Source organism: Jaculus jaculus, chromosome 6, assembly GCF_020740685.1.
Source record: "Jaculus jaculus isolate mJacJac1 chromosome 6, mJacJac1.mat.Y.cur, whole genome shotgun sequence".
Lineage (NCBI taxonomy): Eukaryota > Metazoa > Chordata > Mammalia > Rodentia > Dipodidae > Jaculus > Jaculus jaculus.
Genome location: NC_059107.1, coordinates 158,204,446 through 158,217,474, shown reverse-complemented (window position 1 = coordinate 158,217,474; position 13,029 = coordinate 158,204,446). Strand labels below are relative to the sequence as shown.

At 40.5% G+C, this 13,029-nt stretch overlaps 1 protein-coding gene across 1 annotated transcript in view; it reads left to right on the top strand.

The window, feature by feature from the left end:
• The window catches only part of Slc25a17 (solute carrier family 25 member 17), a 40,527-nt gene extending 27,758 nt beyond the window's left edge, over window positions 1–12,769 (top strand). The window contains exons 5-9 of the mRNA XM_045152453.1: window positions 4,961–5,077; window positions 7,010–7,155; window positions 7,238–7,333; window positions 9,678–9,760; window positions 11,898–12,769. Coding sequence (XP_045008388.1) covers window positions 4,961–5,077; window positions 7,010–7,155; window positions 7,238–7,333; window positions 9,678–9,760; window positions 11,898–12,045 — 590 coding nt within the window. The 3' untranslated portion in view covers window positions 12,046–12,769. The remainder of the gene's footprint in view (window positions 1–4,960; window positions 5,078–7,009; window positions 7,156–7,237; window positions 7,334–9,677; window positions 9,761–11,897) is intronic.
• Window positions 12,770–13,029: the final 260 nt, after the last annotated feature.

Here is a 13,029-nt window from a genome sequence, read left to right as displayed (position 1 = left end):
GAGAAAGAAGGAGAGAGAGAATGGGCACACCAGGCCCTCCTGCCACTGCAAACACACTCCTGATGCATGCATACTGGAGAATCGGACCCTAGACCCTCAGGCTTTGCATGCAACCGCCTTTAACTGCTGAGCCATCTCTTCAGCCCAGTAGTTTAGTTTATAAAACCTCAGGGAGGCCACCCTGAGATTACACATAGTAAATTCCAGGTCAGCCTGAGCTAGAGTGCAACTCTACCTTGCAAAACCAAAAAAGACAAAAAACAAACAAACAAAAAAACCCTCAGGGTAGATCTGGTCTTTAGTCAGATGAAGAAGCATCAGATTTGAACCTCTTCTAGGACCCCTCAGTCTCTAAGGGCTTGGACTTAAAAGTAATCAGGACACTGGATTTTTGGGTGATGCTCCCTGGGTTTCTTTTTCTGTTTTGGTTTTTCACGGTAGGGTTTCACTCTAGCTCGGGCTGACCTAGAATCCACTATGTAGTCTCAGGGTGACTTCCAACTCATGGTGATCCGTCCGTCTACCTCTGCCTCCCAAGTGTTGGGATTAAAGGTGTGCACCACCAAGCCCGGCCTCCCTGGGTTTCTTTACCTGAATGGGCCAGTCCTTTTTATGTATTTAGTTATATTCTATATACCTCTTAATTTTGGTTTTGCTTTCTTATAAATGATTTGTTAATGAAAAAAATGTAGATTCATAGCCATTTAAAACCAGAAGAAAAATCATTTACTGCTCTTAGTTAAGTCATAAAGTATTAATTAGTAACATCTACAGATTGGAACTAGCAAAAGAGCTTTCTACACAGGCTCATTAACAAGTAGCTTTCTTTTGTCTCCAGCCTGTCATTATCAGAAACTGGAATTAGTAGTCACAACTGGCCCTTCTCAGTGAAATGTTCTTTGTTTGATTATGTAAGTTGCAAATTTTGGTAGAGTTTTTGACATTGTCAAGTATTTTTGGTGTCTTTTCCCCAAAATTTATAAAATTATAGTGGTTATAAAGTGCCTCTCCATCCATTTTGACTTAGAGGATGAAGAAAGTACTTGAGCTCCTCAGATAAAATGTTTTGAAATTCATAATTTTTTAAATTTTTTTGTTTTGTTTTTTTGAGGTAGGGTTTCACTCTCAATTTTTGTTTTAAATTTTTATTTATTTGAGACAAAGAGGGAGAGAAAGACAATGGGTGTGCCAGGGCCTCCAGCCACTGCAAACGAATTCCAGATGCATGCACCCCCTTGTGCATCTGGCTTACATGGGACTTGGACAATCAAATCTGGGTCCTTAGGCTTTGCAGGAAAGCACCTTAGCTGCTAAACCATCTCTCCAGCCCAAAATACATAATGTTTTTTTTAAATTTTTTAATTTTTATTAACATTTTCCATGATTATAAAATATATCCCATGGTAATTCCCTCCCTCCTCACCCCCACACTTTCCCATTTGAAATTCCATTCTCCATCATATTACCTCCCCATTACAATCATTGTAATTACATTTATATAATATCAACCTATTAAGTATCCTCCTCCCTTCCTTTCTCTTCCCTTTATGACTCCTTTTTAATTTACTGGCCTCTGCTACTAAGTATTTTCATTCTCACGCAGAAACCCAATCATCTGTAGCTAGGATCCACATATGAGAGAGAACATGTGGCACTTGGCTTTCTGGGCCTGGGTTACCTCACTTAGTATAATCCTTTCCAGGTCCATCCATTTTTCTGCAAATTTCATAACTTCATTTTTCTTTACCGCTGAGTAGAACTCCATTGTATAAATGTGCCACATCTTCATTATCCACTTTCAGTTGAGGGACATCTAGGCTGGTTCCATTTCCCAGCTATTATAAATTGAGCAGCAGTAAACATGGTTGAGCACATACTTCTAAGGAAATGAGATGAGTCCTTTGGATATATGCCTAGGAGTGCTATAGCTGGGTCGTAATGTTTTTTATAAGGACTTTGTATTCTCTAATTCAAATAATGTAGTTCACTTTGTACTTGAGGCTGTCCTTAGATTTCTTTCAGTCTTTAGCTGTGTTAATAATGGGGACATGAAAATGGAATTTTAAATAATGGCTAAACTGTCTTGTTGGCTGCATTGCCTCTTAAGTATGTTGTGTATACCCACCTTTTGAATAGAGCATGAAGGATATTCTAATTTCTAAATAATAGGTGTAATAGGCAACATACTTCATTTGTTTGGGAAAGTGTGCGCACTTTCCTTTCTTCAGTATCCATGGGAACTTATGAAACTTACTTCTGAGCCATTCTATCTTTCTTTTCTCTTCAAAAGCAAATGAATAAACAAGAACAAAAACCCTGTAAACTTCCCAGTAGCACTTTCTAGTCTAATTTTTCCAAATGTTGATGTCTCTGTTGAGGCATTAACTAGTTGTCTGTTCTGAACTTGGCACACGGGCATGCTTTGATAACCTTCTCTCCTGGATTATGGGGAACCATGACTTTTTAGTTTTTATTTATTTTGAGAAAACCCATACTGGCTTTTTGAAAATGACAACAGGGGTTGGAGAAATGGCTTAGCAGTTAAGGTGTTTGCCAGTAAAGCCAAAGGATCCCGGTTGGATTCCCCAGGACCCACATAAGCCAGATGCACAAGGGGGCACATGCATCTGGAGTTTGTTTGCAGTGGCTAGAGGCCCTGGCATGCCCATTCTCTCCCTCTTCTCATTCTTTCTCTTCCTCTTTCTATCAAATAAAAAAAATAAAAATATAAAAATGACAGCAGGAAGCTGGGCCTGGCGGCACATGCCTTTAATCCCAGCACTTGGGAGGCAGAGGTAGGATCAGAGTGAGCTCAAGGCCACCTTGATACTACATAGTGAATCTCAGGTCAGCCTGGGCTAGAACAAGACCCTACCTCGAAAAACCAAGGGCTAGAGAGATGGCTTAGTGGTTAAGGCACTTGCCTGTGAAGCCTAAGGACCCATGTTTGGCTCTCCAGGTTCCATGTAAGCCAGACCCACAAAGTGATATAAGCATGCAAGGTCACACATGTGCACAAGGTGGCCCGTACATCTGGAGTTCCATTGCAGTGGCTGGAGGCTCTAGCACATTAATTATCTCTCTCCATTTCTTTCTCTTGCTCTCTTGCATTTAAAAAGGGGGGGCAGTCTGTTGGGCTTGCGTGTGGAGGAGACAACAGCAAGAAACCTTTTTGGCAAGGCTTTTTCAGATTGTGATCGGTGCCTCACGTGATAATGTTTGAATATAGTCTTAACTAAAGATGATTCTTGGAATTATGTGAATCTATAGAAATAACAGATACTAGTAATTAGATAGCCTTCTGTTTTGAAAATATGTTCTTATAGTGCTCCTGGAATATAGGCAGAAAAAATATCTGACTTTTCCAATTGTGCAACAAAAGAAAAGAGAATTTGAGTCTCTTGGCTGTTTCATCAGGTTCGTCCTTGGCTAAATTGTTTATTATATAGTGTTTAGAGATTCCTTAAATCAAACATTCTTTCTCTATTTTTATCTAAAGGACTTTTGTAACAACAACAAAAATACTCTTTCACAGAGACTGATTGAGATGAGGAGGGGATATGATGGAGAATGGAATTTCAAAGGGGGAAGTGGAGGGGTATTACCATGGGATACTTTTTATAATCATGTAAAATATTAATAAAAATTGAGAAAAAAAAGGAAAGTGAAAGGGGGGGAGAAGAGGGATGCGGGGAGATATATTAAAACCAAAACCAATGACATGAGCTGAGTACATGTCTCAGTGGTTAGAGATACTTGCTTGGATAGCCTTATGACCTGGGTTTGATTCCCTAGTATCTATGTAAAGCCAGATGCATAAGTGTCACATGGATCTGGAGGGTTTTTTTACAGCAATGGTACTAGGGCCTGGCATGCCTATTCTTTACCTGCTTGTGAATAAATAAATAAAATATTAAAAAGCTAAAAAAAATACTCTTTTAGGATTGTTCTCTTTTGTTCTTGAGGACACAGCAAGAGGCAGCCAGCTCCAGTATACTTACCTACTGCTTATTCTTTGTTTTACATGTATTTATAAAGTGTAGACATAAGTATAGAGAAAGCATATGTCAGGCACTTGCTTATAATTTTATGGGTTATTTTTAATCATCTCAGGACTCATGAGGAGCCATTTATTATCTCAAGATGGTGTTAAGTTGGGACCATGTGTTTTCACAGAAGCACCTGGCTCACTGCTGTTCTGACTGAGGCGGCCTTAGGGGCCAAGACCCATCCTTAGGCCTGTAAGGATCCAACACTTGCAAAGCTGTTTCGGGTGTTTTGTGATACATCATAACTGCTGCCTGCTGCCTGCCTGTCCTAATTCTCTAAAGTGATGAGGAACTCTTCTGTGATCTTTGGTCCTGTTGAAGCACTTTGAAATATCACCATGTTCTCCTACTTATCACCCATTGTACCAGCTCCTATTCACTGAAAATCTTGTGATCCTGTGTGAGAGCTGGCACTTTTGCTTTCCTTTATCTTGTCTGGACTTAGCATGGTTTACATAAACTGTTCTCTCTTCTCTGAAGCTATTAAAACTATATCAAAATTGCTGGCTTGTTTTTTTTTGGGGGGGGTGTGTTGTTTTGCAGTGCTAAGTATTAAAGCAGCCCTTGCATGTGCTAGACAAGTACACCATCACCAAGCTTTAGCCCCAGACCAAAGTCACTATTTTGGGTGCTATAAAAATCAGATGAAGACAAGCAATTGTTCTCTGTTGTATAACTAAGGAAATTCACTCCCCTTTTCATGTGAAGAGATGCTGCTGCCAGCCATCTTGCTATCAGCCAGGCTTCCAGACTCAATCACTTCTAATGATAGTGGCATGTGTCGTGCCCAGTCACAAAGACACACCTTGCCTGCAGTCAGTAGTAGAAGTATAATGGAATATTGGTATAATTTTAAAGTAGCAAAGATTAATAGATAACATTACTTTCTTTTGTCTCTCTTTCTTTTTAAGGAGTGGTGAATGTGTTGCTAACGACTCCACTCTGGGTGGTAAACACGAGACTGAAGCTTCAAGGAGCAAAATTTCGGAATGAAGACATTATACCCACTAACTACAAAGGCATTATTGGTAAGTGACCCTAGGTCCAGAGGAACCGTAGTCTATTTCCACAATAAAGCTATGTGGGGGGCCACCCAAATCCCAGCAACCATCAGTAAATATTTGTTACCTCCTTGACTCTTCAAGGCTGTCTGCATCTGGGAGTTTCTGCTTCACATGTCTCCCTCCTCTTTCTGGGACTTGCCCTGAATGTGGTCTTCTCATGGCCATGGCAGGAACCTGAGAAGATACACCTGATTGTGCAAGCATGTTTCAGGCCTCTCTGCACATCTTGCCCATTGACAAGCCCAAGACTGGGAGAAATGCACACTGCTCCCAAGGAGGGTAGTGCTTTTGTTGAAGTTTTTGCAAAGCTGGGTATTAGACCCAGAGTCTCATATGTGCTAGGCAGCCACTTTACTACTGAGCTGTACCCCTAAACTAAGTATTTGTTTTCATTGGTTTGGTTAAGGTTTTTGATTCTTTCAAACAGGGTTTTGTTGTGGCTCTCAGACTGGCCTAGAACTCAGTATGAGATTCAGGCTGTCCTCAATTTCATGATAATTCTCCTGCCTCAGCTTCTGCTGGTAGGTACATACCACTACATGAAGCCAAGTTAGTGTTTTTGAATGTTATACCTTTTTGTCCTTTATGCTATCTTTGGATAAAGATACCAGGTTACTATCTGACATGGCTTTAAACTTCCTTTTTTATTTTTTGAGCTAGGGTCTCACTCTAGCCCAGGCTGACCTGGAAATCACTATGTAGTCCCAGGGTGGCCTCAGATTCACAGCAATCCTCCTACCTCTGACTCCCAAGTGCCAGGATTAAAGGTGTGAGCCATGGGCTGAAGAGGTGGCTTAATAGTTCAGGTGCTTGCCTGCAAAGCCAAAGGACCTAGGTTTGATGCCCCATGACCCACATAAGCCAGATGCACAAGGGGATACATGCATCTGGAGTTTGTTTGCAGAGGCTGGGGTTCCTAGTGCACCCATTCTCTCTCTGTCTCTCATCTAAAAAATAAAAATAAATAAAAATTTTAGAAAGGTGTGAGCCACCATGCCAAGCTAAGCTTCTTCCTATTTAAGTCTTGATCCTCCTGCCTGCCTCCAAGTTCTGAGATTACAGGTGTGTACACCACATACTGCCAAGTTTCTGCTTTCTTTTTCCTTTCTATTTTTTTAAATTTTGTTTTGTTTTTCAAGGTAGGGTCTTGCTGTAGCCCAGGCCGGCCTGGAATTCATTATGTAGTCTCAGGCTGGCCTTGAACTCAGAGCAGTCCTCCTACCTCTGCCTCCCGAGTACGGGAATTAAAGGCATGGGCCACCACGCCTGACTACTTAGTGGCAACCACCTACATGTTCAGAGTGTACCCCTCCTACTATCCTGCTACCACTCCCTCTTATGTCACCCTCCATTTAACCCCTCAAGCTTCTGTTGCTTAATAGTACTACATTCCAAAGTCTTCTTTCCCATGCATCTCTTTTGTAACCAGAGCAGTGGTTTTCTTATAAATCCAATCCTGTGTAGGGCATTCCAGGAAGAGATTATATCTTTTGTTATAGTGAACCTTTTTGTGAAACTTTTGGTTGTCAATGTATAATTCTGGGCAATACAGAGTTCTAGGTGGTGAAAATTCAACATTCTAATCCCAGGTGGTCAGAAGAGCTGCCTGTGATTGAGGTTGACATCCTACTTGATTGTCAAAAGGTAGTTACATACAGTGCATCTTATCCCAGCACTTGGGAGACTGAGGCAGGAAGATCCAGAGTTTAAGGCCAGCCTTGGACTATATAGCAGCAAGGTCTCAACACAAACAAACAAGTAGTTACCTATTAATTTGCTCTAAAGTGTCACTGTTAAAAGGATGGTTTACATTCTGACACATTAGAACAGAATTCCCCTGTCTGTTCTAGTCAGGGCATTGCCATGTGCTCTTCAAAGGCCTGATTTCTTGCCTAGATGCTTTTCACCAGATCACCCGAGATGAAGGAATCTTGGCCTTATGGAATGGCACACTTCCCTCCTTGCTGCTGGTCTTCAATCCTGCCATCCAGTTCATGTTCTATGAAGGCTTAAAGCGGCAGCTTTTAAAGAAACGAATGAAGGTAACCTCATATTTTGAAAGCGGTTAACTGATGGCCTCTGATGCCTTGTCTGGATTGAAATGGTTTCATCTTTGCTTTCCAGCTTTCATCTTTGGATGTGTTCATCATCGGTGCAATAGCCAAAGCAATTGCCACTACAGTCACTTATCCCATGCAGACAGTACAGTCGATTCTGAGGGTAAGTACTGAACTTCTCTGCATTAAGTCCAATGGCATTCCAAAATACACAGGTTGGTTGGCATATCAGAGTGTTCATATATACATTTTTCCATTTGTTTGATATTCTACTAACGAGGCTGCCAGTCACTTGGCTTTATTTTTAGTGTGGAATGAAGTTTACATTTGAATTTCTTAGGTAACATAGTATCTCATAAAACTCAGATGTAGGAAAACCCATATGAGGACCTAAAGAAACAAATTTGTTTTCTTCTCATTCACTTTGATTTTCTAGGAGTATTGGGCATACTATTAGTTACAAAATCAGAGACTAGTTCTCTTAGTTCATTCAGGAGTAAGTAATGATTCAGTGTTTACAAAGACCTTTTAAATTTCAGTTTTTTCATACATCTAGTAATTTATTCATCCAAATATTTGTTGTTGTTTTGAGGTTCAGTCTCAATCTAGTCCAGGCTGAGCTGGAACTCAACTCAGTAGTCCCCAGCTGGTCTCAAACTCAGGGCAATCCTCCTGCCTCTTCCTCCCACTCATCTAAGTATTTTTAAGCACTTACTCATGTGAGAAGTTGAGTACACAGTGGTAAGTACAGTAGTCCTCAAAGAGCTAGCAAATAAATAAATAGGTAATTACAAGCTGAAGAAAAAAAAGGCTATTGAGATGAACAGCACTGATTTATTGGAGAAGAGTAATAAGGAAGCTTGATGGGTAATATTGGTTTCTGAGAAGGCATATTGAAATCACAATGTACAGGAAGATAAAGACTCAGCGATACAAAGAGTGGAGGGAGAAAAGTACATTCCAGGAAAAGAGGGGTTGTGATGTGCCTAGAGCTTGCTGCCTCCTAGGATCCTTCAGTGACTGGGAGTGGCTTGTGCAGATAAGACTGGAAGAGTTTGCAGGGATGCTGGGGGCCAAGAATATGGCCAGGACAATTTTATTCTGAGCCCAGTAGAAAGCCTCTAAAGGTCTTTAAGTGAGACAGTAATGTGTGTTCTGATGTACAATTCTGGAAGATCCCTGTGGCTGTCATGTGATGAATTGATCGGAAGCTAAGGAAGATGGGGGCTAATCAGAAAGGAGAATATTTCAATAATCCAGTGAGGACATGGTGTTCTGGACCCAAGGTAGCAACAGTGGAGAGGAGAGATAGGTTATAAACAGATTCAGAATCCATTCTGGGGCTAGGTGCAGTTTAGTGGTGGAGCATTTGCTTAGCATGTGCACACACACACAATCTGGGAGAGAAAATTTAAAGGAGTTGGGCTGGAGAGATGGCTTAGTGGTTAAAGTGCTTGCCTGTGAAGCCTTAGGAGCCTTGTTCAACTCTCTAGGTCCCATAGCACAGCCAGACACACAAGGTAACACAAATGTGCAAGGTCATACTTGCTCACTAGGTGGAACTTGCATCAGGAGTTCAATTGTAGTGCTAGATGCCCTGGTGTGCAATTTTCTCTCTTATTAAAAAAAAATTACAAAAAAGAAAATTTGAAGGACTTATTGCTAGATAAAAGGGTGGTGATAAGTGAAAGTATTTCCATTTAAAAAATTACCTCTTTTCATTAGAAGCATTTTTTTGCTAATATATTCTTTTAAAATTGGTACTTACTAGAAAGGAATGTACTAGCATTCATATACATGTTTTAACACTTATAATATAACATAATTTAAAGTGTAGACTACAGACACTCTGATTAATTAGTGTTTATCAGAACTTACTTGAAAAACTGAACATTATTAAACCATACCATCAATATTATTGGCGTGGCATGTTTGGGGTCCTCCCCTCCTTTGGAGTCAGAATTTTTCCCATAGTTATATGTGAAAATGAAAATTCTTGAGGCTGGAATATAGTTTGCTTATAGGGTGCATGCTTAGCATTTCTGAGGGCTTGAGTTCAGTCCCCAGCACACAAAAACAAGAACAAAGCCAATTCATGCTTGCTTTATTGAAAAATATTTCTTATTATAGCTTATTTAATTGGAAAATGGAGGATTAATAAAATTTATAGTACTAATTTGGTATTTTTATTATTGTATGCTATAAGATATTACTCCCAATATAGTTTTCTCCCCAAGTAGAAATTAAGGTAAAGAAAACAGGGCTGGAGAAATGGCTCAGCAGTTAAGGCACTTGCCTATAAAGCCTAATGACTCGGGTTCAGTTTATCCAGTACCCATGTAAAGCCAGATGCACAGAGTGGCACATACATCTGGGGTTTGTTTGCAGTAGCTGGAGGCTCTGGCACACCCATTCTGTCTTTCTCTCTCTGCTTGCAAATAAATAATATTTTTTTAAGGATAAAGGAAACAGTGATAGATAGTAATTATCTTTTTTTTCTTCCCCAGTTTGGACGTCATAAACTAAATCCAGAAAACAGAACACTGGGGAGTCTTCGGAATGTTCTCTATCTTCTTCACCAGCGAGTCAAGTGAGCCTTGTTCTTGTACATGCTTCACACCTTGTTCTTTCTTCATCAGCCTCCTTTGACGAAGAGTGATTGGCTGTGCTGCTTCTCACTAACAGCAGCAGCCTCAGAACCTTCTCCCTTCTATGTTGGGCTCAGGTCTTCTCAGTATAGGAATTCAGTATAATTTTTGTTTGTTTTTAAGGTAGGGTCTCACTCTACCCCAGGCTGACCTGGAACTGTGTAGATCTAGACTGGCCTTAAACTCATAGTCATTCTCCTACCTCTGCCTCCCAAGTGCTGGAAATAAAATCATGTGCCACTATGCCCAGAAAAAGGTATCAAATTCTGCCATCTAAGAGGTAGATACTTTTTTCTTTTTTTGAGGTAGGGTCTCACTATAGTCTAGGCTGACCTGGAATTCACTATGTAGTCTCAGGCTGGCCTCGAACACACAGCGATCCTCCTACCTCTGCCTCCCGAGTGCTGGGATTAAAGGCATGTACCACCATGCCTGGTGAGTTCAATATAATTTCACAGCAATTTGGAAAGTTATGGAAAACTTTTGGTCTTTATTCCTTGTTAGTTAAAAAATACATAGAATTCCTTAAGAAAGAGAACCCTCCAGTGCTGAGGTGTAGCTTAGTGGACTTAGGATGTCCAAGGCCCCAGGTTCAACCCTAGCACCAGGAAAAAAATTTTAAAGAGGAGGGGTAGGAGAAAAGAAAATAATATAGAAGCCATATCCTATGACCTTTCTTAGAAATAAGACAGCTGAGCTGGGGTGTGGTTCAGTGGATGAGTGTCTGCCTAACATGCATGAAACTCTGGGTTGATCCCCAGTACCACATAAACTGGGCATGGTGGTACATGCCTGTAATCAGGCAGGAGCCTCAGAAGTTCCAGGTCATCCATAAGTATATACTAAATTGGATACATGAGACAAGTCTCCAACAACAACAAAAAAAAGGCCACGTGTGGTGGCACACAGCTTTAATCCCAGCACTCAGGAGGCAGAGAAAGGAGGATCACCATGAGTTCAAGGCCAGCCTGGGCAAGAGAGAGAACCTACCTCAAAAAAAAAGAAAAAAAACAATCACCTGAGGTGCTTGGGTGCTTGTCACAATGAAAGCAGTCTGATCCCTTCTCTCTGGGGAATGGTCTGACAAAATGGTTCTAAACCCTGGTGTTTCTGATGTGTCTGGACCTCACCATGGAAAGCAGAGATATAGCAGTGAAGTAGAAATTTGTGGGTCTGGTCTTGTCCTTCCTGTTTATCACCTGATTTCCCCCTGAAAGGTCTTTGCACAGCAAATACTATACCATGTAGTAATAGCTTCTAATTGTAACACTTGATTAATTTTAACCTCTCAGTCCACATGTTGAAGTTGCTGATGAACAAGCATAAGAGATTAATATACTCTTGGCAAAATAAGTTTGGCAAGACCATTTGCTTTGAATTTCGGGTTCTGGTCAAACCTTCTCCAACAGGTTCTTAAAGGCTGGTCTTAAGGCTGGCTGCCTGGCATCCTCTTCCTCATCACCTGGGAGCTTATTAGAAATGCAGAGTTTTGAGTCCTGTCCCAAACTTAATGAATCCTGCTTTGGGAATGGGTCCAGCGAATGTGTATTTTAACAAGCTCTTTAGATGATTTAGAAAGGCGTACTAAATTTTAGCGGGGCTAGAGGATGGAATGTATGGGAGGTCTGAAAGTCAGATAGCTTTTTTTTTTCTCTCCTAGTTCTCATGAGGTTAAAATGATCAAAACCAATCAACAGCTTTCCAACCACTTGGAGCTGTTAAGTTGAAATAATAAGTTGGGATGTAGTCAAACTTTAAATTTCTTAGTGAGCTCTCAGGTTTTGGCATGAAGATGGTTTTAGAAGATTTCAGGATCGGCATCCTATTAGTGGGATACTGCCAGCCTTCCACTAATTAATAAGGACTATAAAAACGAATACTAAGCTTCATCAGTCCTTGAATGCCACTAAAGAAGCACTTAACAACAGAAGTCTGTGTTAAAATCTAAATCCTCGGTCACTTGTTTTGATCAAAAGGAAAAACCCTTTCAAAATGAAGCTAACCAGAACAGTGTATTTCTCTGACACAGTAGTTGAATTTCACAACGAAAACTTTTTTTTTTCTAACCTTCCTTTTTAGGCGCTTTGGAATCATGGGACTCTACAAAGGCCTGGAAGCCAAGTTGCTCCAGACAGTCCTCACTGCGGCCCTCATGTTCCTTGTCTATGAGAAGCTGACTGCTGCCACCTTCACTGTCATGGGGCTGAAGAGCGCACACAAGCGCTGAGACCCCATCTCAACCCCAGCCAAGAGCAGAGAAAGAGATGGCCTTAGGGAAGAGACGCCATTTCCCTTCACTCTGGCTGCTTCCATCATACAATTTACCTTCGTGACTGGAACAGCATTGAAGGCAGGAAGTATAGCCAGCTAGGCCTCTTGCCAACTTAATTTTTGTGATGGCTGGTTGGATTTTAGGGTGCAGGTTGGACTAATATGAAGAGGAACCATTGAAAACTTGAAAATGAAATTTTGTGGGGCTTATTGATTTTTCTAATGAGGAATGGACTCTCTGTGTTTAATCTTTTCCATCTAAAGTTTTTCTTAATTTTCTAGCTGTTCTCTTCCCCTGAACTCTTTCCCAAATTTTAGGACAAATTCAGTAACATAGTTCTCAGATACTTTTTATTTCCTAATCTTGGTATTTTCCTCACAAAAAAAAACTATCATGACTGTGCCATGGGCATGACTTTTATTTTTATGAGGCTTTGTTCCTCCTGCTTAAATAGAGTTAAGTGAGCTATTTATTTTATGGGGAAAATGAAAGCTATTAATCCCAAGTGATTATCTTACAAATGATTTGTAAATGTCACTTATTCATTAGTGTTTGACATAACATCTAAAAAAATTATTTCAAATCAAGTCTTTCATTACAAAAGGCTTGGAGTTTTATGTTCATCTATATGAGCTCTTATCAGTCACGCTCCAATAAATTGTCAGTACGAAAAATGTTATTGAAAGTTGCTCTTTATTGAGGTACTATATTGGGTATCCAACCAGATGGTAAGAAAAAAATCATAAAAACAAAAGCGTAGAAGCTAGGCGTGGTGGTGCACGCCTTTAATCCCAGCACTCAGGAGGCAGAAGTAGGAGGCCATCCTGAGGCTACATAGTGAATTCCAGGTCAGCCTGAGCTAGAGCAAGACCCTACCTCAGAAAAAAAACAAACAAACAAAAACAAGAGTTTGGGCTCCAGAATAATTTCTTTCTTGTA